Source organism: Eschrichtius robustus, chromosome 16 (genome assembly GCF_028021215.1).
Source record: "Eschrichtius robustus isolate mEscRob2 chromosome 16, mEscRob2.pri, whole genome shotgun sequence".
Taxonomy (NCBI): Eukaryota; Metazoa; Chordata; class Mammalia; order Artiodactyla; family Eschrichtiidae; genus Eschrichtius; species Eschrichtius robustus.
In genome coordinates, this window is record NC_090839.1 from 18,208,819 (window position 1) to 18,231,900 (window position 23,082).

The 23,082-nt window shown below is 45.2% G+C and overlaps 1 protein-coding gene across 2 annotated transcripts in view; it reads left to right on the top strand.

Moving 5' to 3' along the window:
* Positions 1-23,082, top strand: part of PTPRT (protein tyrosine phosphatase receptor type T) — a 785,959-nt gene that overhangs the window by 620,537 nt on the left and 142,340 nt on the right. For both annotated transcript variants that reach the window (XM_068565244.1, XM_068565245.1), the window contains exon 13: positions 4,201-4,336. In XM_068565244.1, the coding sequence (XP_068421345.1) occupies positions 4,201-4,336 (136 nt within the window). The remainder of the gene's footprint in view (positions 1-4,200; positions 4,337-23,082) is intronic.

Genomic DNA, 23,082 nt, shown 5'->3' on the forward strand with positions numbered 1-23,082 from the left:
CCTGTCTCTGGAGCTCGTTTAGGCGGCGCTCTGAATCCCCTCTCCTCGCGCACCAGGAAACAAAGAGGGAAGAGAAAGTCTCTTTCCTCTTTGGCAGCTGCAGACTTTTTCCCGGACTCCCTCCCGGCTAGCTGTGGCGCACTAACCCCTTCAGGCTGTGTTCACGCCGCCAACCCCAGTCCTCTCCCTGCATCCGACCGAAGCTCGAGCCTCAGCTCCCAGCCCCGCCCGCCCCGGCGGGTGAGCAGAGAAGCCTCTCGGGCTGGTGAGTGCTGGTCGGCAGCGATCCTCTGTGCAGGAATCTCTCCGCTCTGCCCTCCGCACCCCTGTGGCTGCGCTCTCCTCCGTGGCTCCGAAGCTTCCCCCCTCCGCCACCCGCAGTCTCCGCCCGCGAAGGGCCTTCCTAGTGTGTGGAAACCTTTCCTCCTTCACAGCTCCCTCCCACTGGTGCAGGTCCCATCCCTATTCTCTTGTCTCTGTTGTTTCTTTTTCCTTTTGCCCTACCCAGGTACGTGGGGAGTTTCTTGCCTTTTGGGAGGTCTGACATCTTCTGCCAGCGTTCAGTAGGTGTTCTGTAGGAGCTGTTCCACATGTAGATGTATTTCTGACGTATCTGTGGGGAGGAGGGTGATCTCCGCGTCTTACTCTTCCGCCATCTTGAAGCTCCTCTCATGCACTCTTCATTCTCTCTCTGGGTGACTTCATCAGCCCCCATGCTTCAAATACCATCTATGTGCATATGACTCACACATTTTTACTTCCAGCTTAGGCCGCCTTTAAGAGCTTCAGACCTGCATTTTTAACTGCCTACTTTCCTAGAGTATCTCACAAGCTCAAATTGCCCCAAACACACATATTTTCCTTCTAACTCTATTCCTTTTTGTTTCTTGAACCTTTAAACATCGCCTTATCTACCTTGTTATGGTCATCCTCGAGAATTCATTTCTCTTTCCCTAATGCCCTGTATCCCGTCCATCAACCGGTTTTATTTATATCTATTTCAGGTAATTACCTCTTTTATTGCATCTTTCCATCTTCACGACCATCACCAGAGTTCAAGCAACTATTATCTCCCATCTGGATGACTATAATAGTTTCAAAATGCATCTCTCCAATCCACTTTGGCTTCTCAAAGAAACTGGAACGGTCCATTGGAAATACAAATCTGACCATATCATACCTCTATGAACAGCACTTAAATGACTCCCTGTGTTTTCTGGGGTAAAAAACGAAAGCTCGCACTGTGGCCTATAACGTCCTGCACGGACGGGCCCCTGCCGCCCTCGCCAGCTGCTCTCACCATGCTCTCCCTGCCTTCTCGCCCTCATTACGCCACAGTTCTTTCATGTCTTGAATGCACCAGGCTCCTTGCCTACATCAGACGGCCTTAGCCAGTGCTGTTTCCCCTGCCACCACTGTGTGCTTCTCTCGTGGTGCTCTATTTGCCTAGTTAGAGCCTGTCCTCCCTTGGAGCCTACCCCATGGGCCACTTCCTCCCAGAAGTGATTCATTTCCCAATTATGTGTCATGTGCCTCTCTATTGACAGAGTTGAAAGCGTCCTCTTATTGATTCTTTATTAACTCTGTTCCCTCAACCCCACTCACCACTCATTGTAGGCTCTTTGAGGGCAGGGACTGTGCCTGTTTTGCTCACCGTTGTATTACTAAATGCCCAGCATACAGTGGGTACTTGTGATTATTCGTTGAAGGAATGAAGTGTGAATCTCATTAGAACAAGCTAATAACAGTGTTCCCAGGGTAATAGGATCCTCTCCATGGCTTTGCCTTTGTGCCCCCAGTCTCTAGAATAGGATCTCCTAGCAGGCATTAAGTAAAGTTTAGCCATTACTACATCAGTGAGTGAATGAATGCTCCAGAGCCAGCACTTCCTCCAAAGCCAAATAAAAAGACTCTGACACTATTGAGGAAATTATGGTCTGAGGTGCTCAACCTCCTTTATGCTTAGTCATGTTCTGTGTCTGGGGGACTAGACATATCTCAGAAATCTTGTCTCCAAACCTGAAAATGGGGGCTACTCGGGACTTGCCTGCACTCTGGAATGTGAGACCCGCCTTCCTATGAGGTTGGCCAACTCCGCCAGGAATTCTCTGGCTGTAAATAGGCAGAGCCTGCTCAGACCATCCTGTGATTTGATGAGCTGGGTTTGTCTCTAGCTGGTGAGGGGACCTGAATAAAATCCCTTCTTTGTAAGTCCTTCCAGGAGAAGGATCTCTGACCCTGTTGATAGCATAGTTGGGCACACAGAACATGGATGCTTAGTAGCAAATTAATGAATGCTTGAATGAATAAATGAAGCAAACGACTGTGGTCCACTAGCCTTTCTGTCGTTCAGCCATCATCTGTAAACCAGCGATGGGGAGGAGGGAGACCTGTGCTAGACACTGGCTTTAGAGAGATTACTAGAATGCACTCTCTGCTCTTGAAGGCTTGCCATTCCCACTAGGGAGACTTGACTAAGTAAACCCAGTTTTTCTAAGTTACAAGAGAGTCTGGGGAAAGTGCTGTGGTAAAGGAAACACTTGACGCTCTCAATAAGGAAGAGGGGATGTGCCGGAGGACTGGTCTGAACATCCATAAGTTTGGAGAATCAAAATCATAGCTTATGGGCATTAACATCCCTTCAACTCAGCTAAGTTCTGTGAACACATGGCTGAGAAAAAGGAGAAACTCAATCTGGTTTCATGAGAACAAATGTGTGTGGGAGAGATGTCATCCCTTCAGCTAAACATTACACCACCACAAACGTTAAGGGAACACCAATTATGAGCCAGATCCTGTGCTAACATGAGGAAACAAAGATAAAGGACGCTTCCTCTTGCCCCCGAGGAGCTTGCAGACCACTGGAGGAGACAGATGGGGAAACAAATCACTAATAACATCAGCACATTGAGATCTGTACCAAGTGGTACAGAGTGTTATCAGAATTTGGAGAAGAGAGAGAGGAATGCTCCTGGGGCAACCAGGGAAGGTGGTGTCACTGGTAATGAATGAGCTGATTCTGATGTGGTAGAAAAGTAGGGATGGGTCAGGGAAAGGATGCTTTGGATTTAAGCTGCCTCACATAAACATGGCATCATTGGGAAGAATTCACGGAGGTGCTGGTCCAGGGCCACACTCTAGAAGGTTCACACAGGTTCCTGGGATGAGAAGTTGCCTCTGTCCCTGGTGCACTGCATGAAGAGGCCGGGCTTAGGCATTCTTTGGCTCCTTACTTTTGCTATGGCATTAGCCAAGTGGTTGTCTGGGAGGAGAAGGATTGAGGGACTAGAGGACATGAAAGTTGAATTCAGGGCTTCTGACTTTTGAGACCTAGACTTAACAGAAAACCTGTGGAATCCTGGCCCTGAGCTTTATCAGCCGTGTGACTTTTAGCAAGTTCCCTTTGTTTTCTCATCTATAAAATGGGAAAATCAATATATACTTTAGGGAATATTTGCAAGGATTGGCCAAGCCGGATCCACAAAACGGCCCACCACAGGGCAGAGGATATAGTAAGTGTCCAGTTCTCTGTCTTCCTTGATGTGGAATCGAGTCAGTGTGTTAGTAGCTGGCAGAGAACATAGCATCAGCATTAAATCCAAAAATGGAGTTAGCGGATATAAGCGTTTTCTGAACCCAAGGCAATTCCCTTTAATCCCCACCATTTGTTCCACATAAGGCACAAAATAAAAAAGTTATGTTTTTATCTTTAAAAATCCAGTGCTCTTAATTCTGTTACCCTTACACAAAGCTGTTGTTTTCGCCATTTACCTGAAAGAATTAAGTAGGATTTGGAATAATTCCATGAACCTAAGATTCAAACCATAGTTCCTTGGTTTGATCCTAGGGACAAACCAGTATGAGGGATAAAATTCTCTGCTTGATCTCATGGGAGGATAAGGGTTACCCTTGTATCCAGCATAGTGGTTGTGTAACCTTGGGCAACTCAATTTCTCTGCATCTCAATTTCTTCCTCTACAAAAAAGGCTATCATAATAATAATTATATAATAATAATAGTTCAACATCTCAAGCAATTAATCCTCAAAAGGGTTAAATGGGTCAATGTGTATAATGCCCTCAGCACAGTGCCTGGCATATCGTTAGTACTCAGTGAATGGAACCTGTTGTTATTACGATTGCGTCTCGTCACGTATGTGAGGCTTTTCAGTTATCTTTCTTCTTCCCCTTTCCCTCCAAGGTGCCTCCACGCAGAATCCCAACAGCGTGGAGCCGGAGAAGCAGGTGGACAGTACTGTGAAGATGGCCGGCGTGGTCGCCGGCCTCCTCATGTTCATCATCATTCTCCTGGGCGTCATGCTGACCATCAAAAGGAGGTGAGTTTTGGTTGCTGCCCTGCAGACCCTGCCAAGCCCAGGGGGCCCCGACACTGCCATATGACCAAGTCCTTTCCCTGCTGATCGCTTCTGAGCAGGGACCTTCTGATACAACCGTTGAGGTCCTGAAATTTGGGGCCAATGGTGGCTCATGGTGTTGGTGTCTGAAGGGCATGTGCTATCTGCTTGGCGAGCAGCCCCAAGGTGGCAAGTTTCTTGCGGGGCAGGGGTTCCTTGGAGTCCCATGGGCTTCCATGTATGACACTTCTCAGAGATGGCTGCTCTGTTGTGATTGGTCACGTCATCGAGATTACAGGGGAGCCCCGGGAACACGGGTGAGCCCACAGATACAGATGCAGGAAAGCAATGCTTCGTTCCTTTCACCTTCATTCATCCTTGACTTTTCTTTGGTCAAGCGGCAGGCGGCATCCCAAGGGATTGATGCATCCTCGGCATCAAAGGGATAGAGCCACCTCTGATGGTGTGACAGCCCTGAGGGAAGGCTCCTTCCTACTCCGCATCCCACAGGACCTTCCCAGCTGGATTGTTGCTGCTTGTCACCTCTCAGCAGGATGTCCTCCTGGCGCCTCTGGTCAGCGAGCACTGTTATCTCCTGTTGCGTGCATTGCTCATGAAAGCCAGGGTACAGGTTCTTTCCTGATCCCCCAAATTCATTACATCGACATCTTCTGTTTATCAGAGATGCAGGAGGCTTGAAGGCAACACAAAGGAGCTGCAGAGAGGGAGAGGAAATAGTCATCAGGGAAAGCTGAAGAATATCAGCTCTCACTGTCCCTGGGGTACACGATTGATTATTCCTCCAAACAGGGGGTCCTCCTGCCTACCGTACCTTAGCCACCATGTCCCCGTGCCTACTGCCCGTCTCAATTTCAATGCCAGGATTCCAGCCTTGGTCTCCACCCTCCCACTCCCCAGGCTGCCAAAGCAAACAAAACACTTATCTACATTATAATGATATGTGCTGCAACCTGCCCTGCCTCCGATATAAAGAGATGTTTTAGTCCATTCTTCAACCAACTACTAACTCCTCAGCCTGAAGCTCTGGGTTTGGTTACTCACAGAGTTCAGGACAAGCCCAATAATGAGGAACAGGACTTGCTTTCACCCCTGAGACAAAAACAGCTTGTGAAACTTGTTCCCGCCAGAACAAAGGGACAGAATGCCCCAAAGACAAATTCCAGCTTCTACTCTAAGGAGTCCCATGAATATAAATGCATGACGTAAACAAATGAAGACAGTGTCCTTATTTCCAGCCATCAGTTTCGCTCTACAAGTAGTCGGCCTTCTTTTAGCCATTCTGGCACCGGAATGTCTCTGTGTGTCGCATGGTTCTGTTCAGAATCAGCCAGGACCCCATCTGACCAGGACCTCTTATTGGTAGGACCTGTTCTTTCTTGACATCTTTGTTCTGTAGGATCATTCCTTTCCTCAGGCTCCCAGCAGAATGACTGAAGAGTTTCGGTTCTCATCCAGCTACTGATTTTCTGGTTGGAGCGGCTAGGGAGGAGGGAAGGTCCATGATAATATTGGGGGTCAAGAGCCCTCAGAGCCATCACCATCATCCATAAAGCGAGGCCACGTTTTATGTCTGTGACAAGCCAGCTGCTGTTGGATGAGGCCGAACATGAGGTTTGATTTCTCTGGGGGTGAGTGAGCACATCGCACATGTAAGGTCATTGACACGTTCTCGGAGTCGCAGACGCTTTAGAGACACAGGTGAGTTTGGGCCAGTCTCCCTGAAAAAAGTAACCAATTTAATAGAATTGCATTCCTCTTTGATAGACCCTGAATGTTCTCATTCTTCGCCACTGATTTGTAAGTCAGATATGCTCTTCCAATTTTGCTCTTTCTAAAGCCTGGCTTAACCCACGTCACCATTGTCTGTGAGCTTGTGAAGAAATTTCACTTCCCTCTCAACAGCTATTTCTGAAACGTGTGACTTTCTGGGAGGGAGGAAAGGGCTTTCTGTTTTCAGGCTGGCAGCAAGGATAAAGTGAGCCCTTTGTGTGGTTTTATCCTCTTCTATCTTCATCATCTCTCACCTCTATGAAAACCATCCGTCAGACCCAACCCACAGACATCACGTGATCACCATATCTTTCCAAGGGGCAAAACTCAGATGTAGTGGCAGGGGGCAGGGGGTAGGGGGTGCTGATCAGTGTTTGCATATACAGTATCTTTGGGAGAAAATAAGACATTTTTCTGGCCTAGTTGATGGTAATATTTTACAAATAGGTATAGGGGAAGGAAAGGGGAGGAGCAGAGAGGAGGGGAGGGGAGAGGAGAGAAGAGTAGGGGCTGGGTCAGAGGGAGAAAAAGAGAAATTAAACATCAGCCTGCGCTCTTTCCACTAACCCACAGTGTCTTCTGATGTCTAGAGGTGCCCCCACCAAAGGACAGGGAAGAGCTTAATGGGCTCCTTTCCCTCTTCTTATCCCAACCCCATATATAAATATGGGGAAAACTTCACTGGTCAGTTGCGTCTGTCACTAACTTACTTACTGCTCACCAGAATGATGTCCACAGCCACCTAAAAGGAATAGATACGAAAGGAAAAGAAACCCCCAGATAACAGGCGAATTATCACAACTCAGGATCCTAGTGTCAGCATCTCTTCAGTGTCCCTTTGTGACCGAGAGTTAGTTCCTGCATCTAGCAGCTCTCAGAAGTCGAATGCCTGCCACACTCCCTGCACTGGCTTGCGCTGGGTCTTCTCCCTGACCTCCACAGACATGGCCATGGCGGCTCCCTGTTTCCTCTGCTCCCAATGGATTCAGCTGTCTCAAAGTCTTCCCCAGAGCTGCAGGCACATGTCTCCAGTCCACTTAAGATGCCCCTCGTTTCTCCATACAGGCCTTAAAGCGTCCCTGTCACTCTCCAAAGAGAGTCTTTCTCTTACTGTTAGGTGTTTTGTGTGTGTGTGTGTGTGTGTGTGTGTGTGTGTGTGTGTGTGTGTGTGTGTGTGTGTGTGTGTTGTACTGAACTAGAAAGCTGGCCCAGAAAGGGCTAGAGATACAGAGGACCAAGGGAAGGGCTTAGTGAAAGAAGCTAAAGCAATTTACATTCAGAAAGGAATGTAAGAGAAAGGAAGAGAGAGAGAAATATATCAGCATAGCCCAAGGAAAGTTTTGTTGTTGTTGTTTGGCTGCTTTATAATGGGTGGAGGGGATCTTGAAAAATGCAAGGTTGCAGAAGGGGTTATGAGACGCTGGTGAGCAATTCAAACAGAATTCCCTTACCGTTTGAAAAAGATGCAAATTAAACTTTAGACTTCTTTTAATAGTACCTTTGGCTGTTTGGACTGGGTTTCTTTGAACGCAGGACCATACAGAATCAGGGCTACATGGAGATATGGAGGATTGCGTGAGCGTTATAAGAAGGGAATCTGGAGCCCCTTCCGACAGAGTTAAGAGCCGGTGTGGTTATAGCCAAGCTCACTGCAAAATATGCTGTCACTGGATAATAGCTCCATCTTTTTCTCCTGGCTCTATTGATCACATCTAGACCTCAGAACATTCTAAAATGGGTTCCTGCATGCCATTATGTAATGGAACGTTCCTCCTTTTCATGAACACCCTGTTGAGTCCTGAAAAAGAGAAAAGCTCTCATCACTGCAGTCCCGTTCATCTTCTTCCCTGACCTCCTCCCTTTAGAATTATCGAACATCCTCTGCCAAAGGAATGGGCAGCCAAGGCATTGTAAGGCCACCTCTCTGGTCCCTTGGCTTAACACCATAGGGCCCTGGGTGCCTTCAATGCAAATTAAGGTGGAAAGCTCAAGCCTTAGTGCCTTCACTAGTGTATCTTGATGTTTGAAGGTGTTTCTTGGCCACTCACATATGGGAAGTTTGACATTTTAATGTTTGTTCGTGGGATATGGACATATGTGCATGTGCCTACAAGCTTCCTGTCATCCAATTTATTCCCTGGGACACGCTTCCTGAAATCTGAGCATGGTCCTCCAAGGCTTAAGGCATAGCAATGCACTTTTGAATGGGGAAACACTGGAGCCAGCTTAAGCAGAATTCTTTGGTAACAGTATATCTCTACCCCAAGACTTGTCTGTATCCTACATTAACCTCACCATCCCTTCTTACTTTTCAAATGCAAACTAGGCAACTTTTAGAGAGACAGTTTCAAAGTCCTTCGCCGCACATAGTTCCATCCACCCCCATCTCCTCTTCTCCTCTCCCTGCCCAGCTCTTCCTGGTCCAGCCTGAGCTTCCTGCCAACCACGCTTTGCCTGTCCAAACAGTAACTCTTCCAAGAGTATATTTGGAGTGTCTTGAGTTTGAGATATGAGAGTCTACTTTGAGAGAAATGTGCATCTCTTGGTGTACCTTGCTTCTCTGTGATTTGTGTCTGCCCTCCAGTGGCTCCAAGTCTAATGGGTATAGACATCTCGTTAGCTGTGTACTGGGAAGCAGAAAAACTGGATCCGAATCTCTACAGCCCCATTTATCTGCTGCTAACCTTGGAGAAGCAACTTAACAAAGCTCAACCTTTGCTTTCTCAACTGTGAGATGCAGCCAATCTCATGTAGCTGTTCTGAGGATCAAATGAGCTAATGGCTGGGACAGGCTTTACTTCCTGTACCTGCTTACGCACAGGTGATGCATGTATTGCATAATATCAACAGGGACATTCATCTCACACATGACCATCAAGTGTACCAAGCCAGCTCCAAACCCATCACTAATATGTTAAAAGGCAGTGCCGCAATCAGTACACACACTCTGACCTAATTTGTTCATTTTCCATTTGAACCGCTGCCATACTCTGATTTTAATCCTACAAATAATCATAGAGGGTAGGACTGTTGATACTCCTGTTTTTTGAGAAGAGGAAACTGAGGTTCAAAAAAGGTTTTTATGAGTTAGCCAAGGTCTTGGGCAGAGTTGAAATGCAGACCCAGGGTCTGTGACGCCAGACCCCTTGCTGTTAACTTCTGTTCTATCAGTCTATGCAGACCGGTAGAAAATAAGTGAATCCTGGAATAGGACACAAGTGACCCAGATTCAGGTATCATTTGCTACTGTTCTCTGCCTTGGTACATGCTATTTCCCTGAATCAAATGTCCAGACATTCCTCTTCACCTGCAAGTCTCCTACTACTCTCTAACTCTCATCCCCAAGTTCTTCCAAGTAGGATTCCTCCAAGTATTACCTCTTCCTTGAAGTCTTCCCACAAGCCCTCCATCCCAGGAAGAGTCAATGATCCTCCCCCGCATGCAGCCATTGTGCCACATGCATAGACCTTCAGCTGTGTATTTATCACACAACATGGTGGTTGTAGTTCTGCTGGACTGAAAACGGAAATGGCCTGGGAGGGCAGGTCCTCTGCTTTGGCCCATTCTTGCCAGAGCTCTACTGCCCTGTATCATCTGCTCCTGGACATCTACCCTCAAAGTTTTTATGGTCAAAGACAAAATCATCACCAACGTATTTCCAATCATGTGTCCCCATCTCAGTGAGAGGTACTACCTCTCATTCCATCAGCAAACTAATGGGATTCCATCACCCCAGTACTTTTGAACTTGCATCTTTACATTCTCTTGGTCGCATCCTCTCCCCTTCCCCCTCTCCACTGCCTCTTCCCTGGTGCAAGCCTCTATAGCTTTGTTCTATGAGTCTCTTCGCCAGCCTCCCTGACTCTGGCCCCACCTCTCCAACCCATCTTCCACACTGTAGCCAAAGTGATGTTTGAAAAATGAAACTTGTACTCCCAAACCTGCATTCTAGAATCCTTCAATGGCTTTTCCTTCCCTGTAACAGCGGTTTGTAGGGTGGAAATAAGGCAAGGAGCACACACTTAAGTCATCTGGAGAGCCTTGTCAAGCTACGCTGTCCCCTTGCTCACAATGATTCTGGCAGATTTCCTGAAGTCTCACCCCACTCCTATACCTTTGCTTGTAAAGTTTCCTCCTCTTTCAATGCCTATGTTCCTCATTTCCATGTGACCAGATACTACCCATGTTTAAGGTCTAATTTAAAAAACACCTTCTCCAATAATCCCTTCTGACCTTCAGTGTAGACACAATCTCCTCACCATCTGGATTCCCCTCCATGAGGATCCATGTTATGTTCTGTCTTATGTTTGTTATTTGTATTCACATCTTATCTTCTCCACTGGACCATCAACTGTCTGTTCTGATTCATCCTCATCACAAATGTGCCTTGCAGATACTTGGGATTCCCTAAAAATGTGTTGAATCCCAGTAAAATTAGAACAGATGGGGCCCAGGATTGCACTCCATCTCTTGGGCAAGAACGCTTCACTCAGAACGCAGATCCAAATATCAGTGTTAAGCATCAGGGGTAAACCCAGCCCTGAGGGGTGCAGAGGAGGGTCAGGCTGGAAGGGCAGTATGTGAAAGATGTGCCATGGTCTGAGACTCAGAGAACACACTGTCTCTCCAGGAAAAAAAATAATGAGGCCGTAGGAAAAGCTAACTACTGGGTAAGCTAAAGAGGCAGGGCAACTATTAGATTGTACTGTGCTACAGGTCACAAAACTGACACATGTAGAGCTTAAAGAAGTTGCCCCAAATCACGTAGCTAGTAAGTGGAAGAGCTGGGTCTGAAACCTGGCCAATCTGATAAGAGTCTACACTCTTAACACCATCTAACCTGGATGAAATGTGAAACAGGATTTGCGGGTATGCTGAATTGTGTGACATAATTTTGAATGGTTCGTTGAGGTGGGAAAGCAGCCCCAAATAAATGTATTGATATTATCTTGTTTTGTCCACCCCATTCTCAACTGCTGCTTACTCCACACCCTGAAAAGTGAATCCTTCTTCTGTTTGCACTCACTAGGGGAGCCACTCAAGCTAGAGCCTTGGCAGTCCTCTTCAAAATGCTCACATGTAATCACCTATTGCTTTTGTGTTCTAGCCACCTTTCACATCACCTCTTCTCCTTCCTCATAGCCATTGCAGGATCAGCCCCTAACAGCTCTTGCCTTGACCCTTACAGCAGCTTTCATGACCCCAGTGCCTCTCCCCTTCCACTTTTTGCTCACACTCCTGCCGGAATCATCCATCTAGAAAAATATTTGCCCACTTGGCTCTTTGAGTTCTCCCTGTGACCTAAGTTCTCCCTGGGAGAGTAAGCTCCTCAAACTCTTTGGGAACTAGAACCTGCCAGCATCTTGACATTCCCACCTTGATAAACCCCCACCCATTCCATAAACACACATCCATCAGCCTGGAAATACCCTCCCTCCTACTCCATCTGGGTGTTCCTGGACTTTACAACTCCGGCATCATAGGCTCTAAACCAAATTACGTCTCCCCCATCCCCACCCCTTACCCTCAAATATGGTCCCACAGCTCCCTGAGCTGCCACCTCATACCATTTATCACTCCAGAAGATAATAACATAGTAGTTATTAATGCAGGCTCTTAAAGTTAGACTTCTTGGATTCTAATCCTTGCCATGCTGCTTACCAACTATATAAACTTGGGCAAGTTACTTAACTTCTCTGAGCTTCACTTTCCTCATCTGTAAAACATAGATAATAATGCTTCTAGTGAGGATTAAATACAATAGTCCACATAATGTACTGAGAACAGCATCTGACACATAAGTGACCTCCTACTATCTAAATGGTAGCTATTATTATCATCTATTTTATAAGTTTTTTGTTTGGCTCTCCCATGAGACATATTGGCTGGATCAAGATGGCATTTCTCTTTCAATCTCTGGTAGTTGGCAGACACAGTCATATAATAGGTCCTTAAAAAGTTTTGGCTGTGATAGAAAGATGGATGAGTGGATGATGGATTGATTGTTGGATGAATGAGTAGATGAGTACATGGATGATGTGATGAGTGTATGGGGTTATGGGCTAGATGGATAAGTAGATGTATAGATTGTTAAGTGGATGGAGGGATGGAGGGATGGATGGAGGGATGGATGGAAGAGTGAATGGGTGGGTTTATGAACTAGATGGGCAGGGAGATGGTCAAATGGATGGTTAAATAGACAACTTAGTCTTGTTTAAGTAGTATGAAACAAAGGGAAGCTGTACCTCAAGTCATTCTTGTCAGCCAGCTGAGAAGATTCCGCAGTATGTGATTTATTAAGTTTGGGTTTTTTTCTTTGTTTTTCTAAGCACAGCTGTCTTCCTGCTCAGGATCTTTGGTCTCAGGCAATTTGTTACTTGCAATATCACTGTATCCTTGTAAATTTAGACCTTCAGTAAATCTTCAAGCCTGAGAGAAAGGACACATGTATACTCTGTTTTGATCACAGAGTAAAGAACTGCAATCCTTGCCCTGGAAGACTTTGCAATTTAATTTGGAAAACATATTCAATTAATAGAAGCTTGTCAGGTGCCATCATTCTGGAATTGCCTTGAAGCTGAGTCAGGGATAGCACTGGCTTTTGGTGACATCCAGTATAACTCAGCTACTTGGCAGAGGTGAGTTGAAGGTTAAGGAAGCATGTTGGAATGCAGAGGTGGCCCAGGCAGAGGTGAATCCTGAAAATTGAGAGCAGAAAACCAGAGGGCCCAGAATGTCGAGACCCAAGAGTGTAGCCTGGGGCTGCTGACTGTGAGAAAATCCTGGCTCAGGATGGAGGCTTTGCAATTGGTCCCAGAATACACAAAATATTAGACCTAGTGAGGGGTGACCTCTTAGAGCCTCAGATTCCTCAACTAAAAATGAGAAGACTAGTACCTGCTCCATAGGGCCAGGGGAAGGATTAAAAGAGATAAGGCTTGTGGCATCTCAGTGCCTGACCCACTGTGTTGCCCAACATATATCTATATTCTTTCTTCCTCTAAGCCAGCACAGGCTAGTGGTCTAGCACATGAGCTTTAGAGCCATGTTGCTATCAAATCCAGTTACTAACTGTGTGATCTTAGGCAAGTTACCTAACCTTCTTTGCCTCAGTTTCCTCATCTGTGAAGTGGGGATGATAATAATACGTATCTCTCAGGATGGTTGTGAGGAATACACAAGTTAATGTGTGATAAGAGCCTACAACAGTGTGTGGCACATAGTAAGTGCTACATAAGTATTTGTTCTTATTTTATTACTAATTTTTAAAATTTTTATTACTATTTTTAATATTCCTAAGTAGGTGAACACTTTGTTCCTGGTCACCAGAGTGAGAAGCAGCAAACCTTTTATCTGTGGATAAGGGGAGAACATAAACTCCCCTTTATTGAGGCCTACTGTATTTCAGATGTTTAATATATTCTAATATTAAATTAGATTAATATATTTTACTTAAATACTTTGTGTATTACATACCATATATAATTGGAAAGTAATTTAGATTAGTATAATGTTAATGCCCACCCTGACTCTTGGGAATAGATCATTATTGCCCCCAACGTTGAGATGGGGAAACTGAGGCTCAGAGATACAGCGACTTGCTCGAGGCCATGCAGTCAGCAAGTGGTGGTTCTGGGATGCTAAGATTTATCACATTTCCACTCCTTAAAGCTGTTTAAGCTGGCAGTTATCCATGCCATTCACCTTGGTACACGGATCAGGAAACAGAGATCCAGGCAGAGGCATCGACTTGCCCAAGATGTCACAGAGAGCAAGGAAAGAGCTGAGATCAGAACACTGGCCTCTCCATTCTCAGTCCCGTGTTCTTGACAATATGGAAAACAGACATGTCTGTGAGTCTTCATCAAATGGGTCCTGAGCTTTCTGCCCTTGAGGAATCACATTCCCAGGCTCTGGACCACAGAGCCAGCAATGAAGAAGAGGAATGGTCACCTACAGTGCCAACCTGTTACGGTTGGTGGAGGGGCTTGGGTGACTTATATGGGCTGTTCCAGATCCCACCCATCAGTTAGAAGTTCTTCACCCCTTTCATCATCTGGGGCCACTGTTCATTTGGCCAAAGACACTGCACAGTTTTGTGAGTAACCAGCTCTTGCTGCACTATGGTTCATTTTCCCCAGCTCAGCCTCCCAAGGAGGCATGGGGCTTCCCTTCTGCCATGGTGTCTTAGCTCTCAGATGTCACTTTCCTTCTGGATCTATGGACTTTGTCTCTCCTGATAAATGAAAGAAAGCCTAGAGATGGCCCTGCCTTGGGGACTTTGGCCAGTTCCTACTTAAGAAGGGGAAATTTGGGACTCTGAGGACATGTTCCCACCCTGTGGATATAAAGACCGCATCTTCCTGTGCCAACCAAACTGGATAACAGTTGCAATTAACCAAATAACTCAAGAAGGAAGCAAATTATTCTTGCCCACTCAGATGGATATTTGGGGACCTGAATTATTCAGCAATTTTTCTCAGTCCACAAATGTATCAGTTATTGTCAGTGGAGCTAAGTCTGTAAAATAAAAATGTTCCTATTTGTTTTTCTACAAAATACGAAAAGTTATAACAAAGGGAATATCACGGACTTATTTGTTTTTCTTTTATTGTTCAGAAGCCAAGAGCTAGAAGAGACATCAGAGATATATTGCAGGCAGTGATTTTTCAACCATTCTTTCGAAGAGTGGAATTCTGAGTCATGTGAAATCTTACACGCCAATTTATGAAACAGATTGAAATGGAGAAGCTCCGAATGTGGTGGATGGCAGAGAAGCAGCAGCCCTCCCTCCGTACCCCCCTCCCCATTACAATGATGCTGCTCTGCAGGATCCTGGGAACACCGTTTGAAAATTAGTGATTCAGTTCAACTCACCTAAGGATCATATAAGAAAATGCAGGCACAGAGAGTTTATTCAAGTTGTAGTCTGTTCAAACTGAAGTTTGGAATTCCTTTCTTTTAGTGCCGTGGTCTTTCATGATGAAGTTTGAATGTTGTTCTGGTTTTCTCCTGATAATGTAACAAACTACTTCCCAAAATGTAGTGACTTCAAAATAAGCCATGAAAGTTAGTGATCTGTTTTTCTCACGAATCCGTACTTTGGTCAGGGTTTGAAGGGAATGACTTATTTCTGGTCTGTGATATCAAGGGTCTCAGTTGGCGTAATCCAGTTGGCTGGGGTGGGAACAGCCCAGGGTTGGCAGGATGTCTCTTTCTGTTCATACAGGCTTAGGGCCTCTCTGTGTGTGGTTTCTTCACATGGTCCCTTCAGACCACAGCAAGCTCAGGGTACTTAGACTTCTTACATGGAGGCTCAGGGTTCCAAGTGAGAGTTCCAAAGACCCAGAAAGAGCTGCAAAGCTTCTATTTGTCCTATCCTAGAAAGTCCCAGAATGTAACTGCACCCACATTCTGTTGGTCACCCAGGGCCAACCCTGATTCTGTGTGGGAGAGCGCTAACATGGGCATGAGTGCTGGGAAGTATGGATCATTGGGGAGCCATCTTGGATGCTGAGTACACAATTTCCTTTCTTTTGGTGTGACGTTACTAAATAGATTCTGATGTGATTTGATCTAAAACAGAGAAGATAAAAGTCATTATGGTTTTCCTTAGATCTTAGGAGCACTGTCATGTGGAAGAGTGGTAAACTAGTTCTAGAATGCCACAGAAATCTGACCCAAGACCCAAAAGTTATAATTATAAGGAAGCTAGTTTTACTTAACCGTAAGAAAGAATTTTCAAACGACTAAAACAACCAAATGCGATGTGGCTTCCTCTGCATGAGTAGTGAGTTTCTCCATCATAGGAGAGGTCTTTCTTCTACCGCTGAAAGTATCTGATTCTTGGGGACGATGACTAGTTGAGAAACCTGCATCTCCTTGAGCTTAGGGATGCTGAAATACTATGTGCATTTCTAAGAACCAAGGTTTCCTATAAATCTAATTCTTGTTTGTTTGTCTTTTCTTTTCCCCCCTTTTTTGGACATTTCCATCATCTGACTGCCCATCAATATATAGAAGAAATGCTTATTCCTACTCCTATTACTTGTAAGTATCGATCCGGGGTGACTTTGCTTTGTGCCCTGTAAGGCAACCTGTAGCATGCATTTCCTGCACCAACCGTCTGTTGGTTTCTCATACTCACTTCTGTCTAAGCCATCTGTAGCCTCAAAGTTTTTATTTTGCCTAGATGTTTTCCATTTGAAAATGCACTGTCCATGTTGAAAATGTTCATGTCTGTTATGTTTCTGCCATCTTGGATCTTTTCCCCTGTTTTTGGAGATGTGAAGGGCTGTTTCTCCTTTGTCAGTGTAATTCTCTAGTTAGAAATCCTCAAATTCCAGCAAGAGGAAAACCTAATCCTCCTGCAGGATTTGCACACATAAAACAAAATCACTGATCTCGGCAACTTCAAAGCCCATTTATGCCTACTTGGGGAACGTGTAGCCCTAGGAGCTCAAAGATTAGAAGGAAATTCATTGGCTGTTTCCACTATTTCAGGAAGTCTACAGGGAATCGTGGCTTTATCTAGAATCAGCTTCACAGGTGACAGAAATATACGTGGTCTTTGTTTGGGACTGGAATTATCTCAGTCTGATGTTTATCATTAGTTATGTCATGCTATCAGTGCATTTTGTTGGTAGTTATAGATGGCTGATTGCCTAACAATTCTTTCTAAATAAAGATGATGATTTTTCTTATTACAAAACCAGACCTTTTCACAACATGAGGGTAATGGAGAAAAACTCCATAAATAGATCCTTGGTAATGAAGGTGCCACTGAATTAGTTTCACATTTCTAATAGGCATTTTCCATATTTGAAAACTGAGGTCCAGAGAAGTGTGTGAAATCAAGCTCCAGTTAGCAAAAGAGTGGGATTAAAACTCAGAATGCCTCACTCCTTGTGAAGTCCGTTATCCATCATTCCATGTCTTCCTCCACCCCTGGCAAACCCAGCTTTGTGAGAGGGACCATATCTGTTAGTGATCATCTGCTGAAACCTTCACAGATGAGGATGGAGCCAGCAGAAGCCTCCCCACCCCTCTGCTCAGTGTTTGGGTCCCTGGTCAATAGGTCCACGCAGTGAGCAGATGAGATTCTGGTATCGCCACCCTCATGTTATATAGGAACCAATGAACCCCGCCAACCAACACTGAAAATGCCAGAAAACTTGCTTCATTTGTTCATTCATTTATTTGACAAATAGGCATTGAACATGCACATTATGTTCCAGACACTGTGGATGGAGAGACGGCCAGGACTTTGAGCCTCCCCCTCACAGTACACAAGCCTATCAGAGAGACTAGCCTAACATCAAGTATTGATACTTGAAATCTCGGCGGAGATGCACCAACGTGTACCGTGGAATAGGGGCACTTAGTCGGGTGACCAGTTTTTTAGTGGAACAGGGGATAGTTATCAGTGCTTTTAGAGATGGATTTATCCAGTACTGAAGAAATAAGAATTCTGAGCAGGGAAAACAGCGTGTGCAAAAGGCAGAGAGGTATGAGACAGTGTGGGCTGTTGTTGCTGTGGTGGAAAGAGTCATGCAGCTCTGGGTTCAAGTCACATCTCTGTCACTCACCAGTTATGTGGCCTTGAGCAAGATTTCTGAACTTTTTCAGCCTCATTCCTCTCAACCCTAAAATAGGGGTAAGAGTGCCTAACTCGTAGGGAATGAGGGATTTTGTAAGGTGCCTTGCAAAAAAATTAGCACTCATGAAATGTTAGTTTCTTTCTTTCCCCTTTCAGAAACCATAAGGAGTCAGGGCAGTAGTGGTGGCCCCTGGGGGCTCCTCTGGTCTTCTGGAGGTTCTCGTGGCATCAGTGTTCCACAGTAGGTGTGGGCATGCAATGCCTTCTGGGCAACTCACCCCCTCAGTCTGTTAGCCAGTGTACATAGCACTCTCTGGTTGCCCACTTTGTACCATTCTCTGTGCTGGACCCTGTGGTGAAATCAAAGATGAACAATGTGGAGATATAGATATGCAAGTCCTTGTAGTTCAAGTTGCGTGATAAACAGGGGTCTTCCAATGGGTGCAGACTTGGAGTTCTAAGTGACAGATCCTAGATTGTGACACTCATGCCAGCTCAGGAGCTGGCCATGGTTAAAGATTCAGAGGGGGAGAAGAACTGGCGAAGCAGACAGCAAGGTAGGAGGAGCACCATAAGAACCAAGCGAAGTCCATTGCAGAAGGAGGACCTGACAATGGCAGATGCTGCAGAGAGATGGAAGTGGAGGGCTTGGGCATGGCCCTTGACCATCAGAAGTCACTTGTGTAGGTCACGGGGTAGCCTTGAGGGAGGAAGCCATCCTGCCTAGGGCCCATGAGGTAGATAACTTCTTCTTAACCACTGGCCCCTAAAACAGAGGAGAAACATGAGACTGGCCGCCTGAAGGGCCAGAAAGTCCTGGGCATGTGTATACGTAGAGGAACCTGTGCAGAAGGGAAGGCTAAGGATGCTGGAGGTGGGGTGCCTCGAGAAGGGAAGGTCTGGAGGCAAAGTGTTTGGGGACAGGGAGCCAAGGAGGGGATGTGTGACAGGTCTTGTCAAACCATAGGAGGGAGGGAGGGATGCATGTAGATAGAGAAGGGGGAACAGAAGGGAAATGAGGACCCCCACGGTCTGCAGATTCAAAACTCCACTCCTCCACGTCTTAGGTAGAGACCCTGAGTGGGTGCTTTAAACCCTTTCTACTCAAAAGTGTGGTCCATAGACCAGCACTGGCATCACACGGGAGCTTGTTAGAACTGCAGCACCTGGTGGCCCAGCTCAGACCTCCTGAACCTGCATTGTAACAAGATTCCCAATTCATTCATGGGCACATTAAAGTCTGAGAAGCACAGACTTACCCAGTCTCAGTTGTTTCATCTATAAAATAGGAAAAATAATACCATCCTCGCAGGGGTTAAGGCGTCACCTCATCCCTCTAAAAGCCTCCAAATCTTCCATGAAAGAGAAAGCCTCCAACACACTTTGGCTGAACAGTCTTTTCCATGGAATCCATATTTATTCATTCAACAAGTATTTGCGGGGTTCCCACTTATGTGCCAGGCACTGGTCGAGGTTCTGGGATATAAGAGTTAGCTCAACAAACAAAAATCCCTGCCCACATGAAGATTTTTAGTGGGGGAGATAGAAAATAAACAACATACGTAAGAAAAGTAGTATAGGTATTATGTAATGGCCAAGAGAGATAAGGAGAAAAAATAGATAAACCGGGGAAAGAGGATGTAAAGTGTAGGTGGGGGAGGAACAGAGGAATTTTTTTTTTCAAAACCAAGAGGCCCTCAATGGCTCTCCCCCATTGAAAGGTCCCATACACGAGACCAAGGGTCCACAAACATTTTCTGTAAGGAGCCAATAGTACATATTTTTGGCTTTATGGGTTCTCTGTTGCATCTACTCAACTCTGATGTTGTAACATGAAAATAGCCATAGACAATATGTAAATGTTTGAGCATGGGTGTGTTCCAATAAAACTTTGTTTAAAACAATCAGACAGTGGGCCAGATTTGTCCTGAGGGCCATAGTCTTCCTATCCCTGCCCTAGACTTTTGAGATAGGGGGAGGATGGGGTTCAAGATTCATCCTGCTTTATGAGCTCCTACAATGTGCTGCACCATGTGTTAGCCACTGCAGACACAAAGGTGAATGCAGGGCAGCTGAACCAGCCTAGAAAGAGGCAGAAGTTGAAAACAATTACTAGCTGGTAGCTATGATGTACAGCGTTCATCTAATGCTCACAGCAAGCCCTGCGAGATACATGCTATCGTGTTGAGTGTATTTAGACGTTGAGACTGAGATTTCAGGACTTGTGTACATCGCACAGCCAGGAGGTGGCAGGGCTAGGGTGTTAATCCAGGACCACATACCCCCAAGCCCTGCCCATCCTTCTCACTAGACCTTCAGGGCTCCTGCCTGGACCATGTGCTTGGAGAGCCCTTATCCAGGCTGCGGGAGAGCCAGGATTTGAGTGCAAGTGTGTCTGCCTCTACAGCCTCAGTTCTGTGCAGGGACATCTGTGCCTTGCTTGGGACAAGAAGTGGTAGCTATTCCTGGCTGGCAAGGAGGCCCTTGAGGCACTTGCCATGTGGTCAGAGCTGAGAGCACGGGGCAGCCAGATCGGTGGTAGCCAAGGGGATAGAGTAAGGGGTGACCAAAAGAATGCTAATGACGTGGACAAGTAGAGCTACAGGTAGAAGGCACTTTGGGACCCAGGGACAGAGGAGTCTAGAATGGGGTCCTTCACGGTCCAGTACACATTTTAAAAATTAAAATAATGTGGGTTTTGGTGTCAGACTTAGATCACAATTCTAGGTCTGCCTCTTCTGTCAGACTGTTCAGACCTTGAGCAATCATGGAACCACTCTGAGCCTCAGTTTCTTCATCTGCAAATGGTGATAACAACTGTAACTTCCCAGCATTTTCATGAGGGGTAATGAGCGGGTGTATCTGCAGAGTGGCTGACACAAAGTAGGTATTTTATAAATAGCAGCTATTATTCCTCACCTCCTGAGCTGACAAGAATGCTTCTCTAGAATTCCTTTTTACCTTTCTGTAGTAAAGCAGCACCCAACAACTTCAGTGTCTGCTTTCTGAAAGGATATTAAGAGTTGGTGTATGTTCATGGGTTAACTTACCTCCAGGCAGGTGATGGGCACAGTAATTGTTTTGAACAGAGACATTTTAGTGTAGTTCTTGAAAAGGCACCAAGACGTTTACCAACCATTCTGGAAGAGAGAGAGTACTTAACTATTTCACTTCACCTGTGTGCGTGTCGCAGAGGCGGGTTCCTCCTGGGCTGGTCCCTGTGTGCAAACACTCCAGAACACTTGGGCTTTTCACGTCCATCCTATTTCTCTCCATTCCAGCATATTTAAATCCTACACCTCTTCTTCAAGGTCCGTGTCATACATTAGCTCCCACTGAAAGACTTCTCTGATTCTTTCCACCTGCAGGGATGTCCCTTTCTCCAATTCTCACTGCAGTCACTTTGTTATCATGGGCAGGAGCAAATGGGTCTTAAGGATGTTTCTTTTTCATTGCAGTGTTCCCCATGGTGCCCTAGCACGCACAGTGAACCCCCAGTAAATGTATGTGGAATGAGTGAAAGAACAAGATGAAATTGACATAACAGCTAAAGTCAACAGATGATGTTCTTAAAAAAAAAAAAAGTAACAATTTTTAGATAATTCCAGACCCTGTACCTTCCTTGCTTCCGTGGCTTTAAGGCAACCTTTGCTCCTGTTCAGCATCTGTGACCTGAACAAGCCACTTCACTTTTTCTAAGTCTCAGTTTCCTAATTTGTAAAGTGGAGATTAAAAATGCGTTCCTCACAGAGACCTTGCAAGGATTCAATGAGGCAAAGTTTGGAAAATGCCTAGCACTTAGTAGGTTTTCAACCAAGGTAAGAAACTGCCTTCTTTTCTGAAATGCATACACCTTTTCACATCAGAGGCTGTTGGAAATCAAATATCATTGCCTCAATACATTTAAAGAGGAATTTGAAATGATGACATCAACAGAGACTCGAAAAGCATTTTATGTAATTCGTCAGTCACTTCAAATAAAAAATGAAGAAAAATAGGAATAGAAGGAAACCATTTAAAGATGATAAGTATCAATTACCAAAAGCTGACAGCAAATATGTTGACAGGTGAAAATAGAACGCATTAGCATAAAGGCAAGTCAAAGATGGCTGCCCTACTGCTGCTCTTCAGCCAAGGGGAAGACCTTGTGAGAATTCTGATTCCTGGGCCCCACCCCCAGATCGGCTCAGTTCCTTTGGAAGTGTGGCCTGGGAATCTGCATTTTACACACAACTCAGTTTAATATTTTGGATGCTGACTTTGAGAACAACTCCTCTCCTGATCCTCACATCAGCCTGATGTAACTGTCCCTTTCTCAGTGTCCCACCTCTGTACCTGCAGTGCCCTTTTCCTGGAATGCCTACCCACCTTCCATGCCTGGAAAATTCTAGTATCTTCATTTGTTTTTAATTTTATTGAAGTATAGTTGATTTACAATGTTGTGTTGATTTCTTCTGTATAGCAAATGTCTCAGTTGTACATATATATATATATTCTTTTTCATATTCTTTTCCATTATAGTTTGTCACAGGATACTGAATATAGTTCCCTGTGCTATACAGTAGGACCTTGTTGTTTATCCATCCTATATTAATAGTTTGCCTCTGTGGGTCCCAAACTCCCAGTCTGTCGCTCCCCAGCCCCTCTCCCCCTTGGCAACCAAAAGGCCGTTCTCTATGTCTGTAAGTCTGTTTTTGTTTTATAGATATGTTGATTTGTATCGTATTTGAGATTCCACATATAAGTGATATCATATGGTATTTGTCTTTCTCTGTCTGACTTACTTCACTTAGTATGATAATCTCTAGGTCTATCGATGTTGCTGCAAATGGCATTATTTCATTCTTTTTGATGGCTGAGTAATATTCTATTGTATATATGTACCATATCTTCTTTATTCATTCATCTGTAGATGGACATTTAGGTTGTTTCCATGTCTTGGCTATTGTGAATAGTGCTGCTGTGAACATAGGGGTGCATGTATCTTTTCGAATTATAGTTTGTCTAGGAATGTGCCCAGGAGTGGGATTGCTGGATCATATGGTAATTCTATTTTTAGTTTTTTGAGGAACCTCCATACTGTTTTCCATAGTGGCCGCACTAGTATTTTTTTTTTTTTTAACATCTTTATTGGAGTATAATTGCTTTGCAATGGTGTGTTAGTTTCTGCTGTATAACAAAGTGAATCAGCTATACGTATACATATATCCCCATATCCCCTCCCTCTTGCATCTCTCTCCCACCCTCCCTATCCCACCCCTCTAGGTGGACACAGAGCGCCAAGCTGATCTCCCTGTGCTATGCAGCTGCTTCCCACTAGCTATCTATTTTACATTTG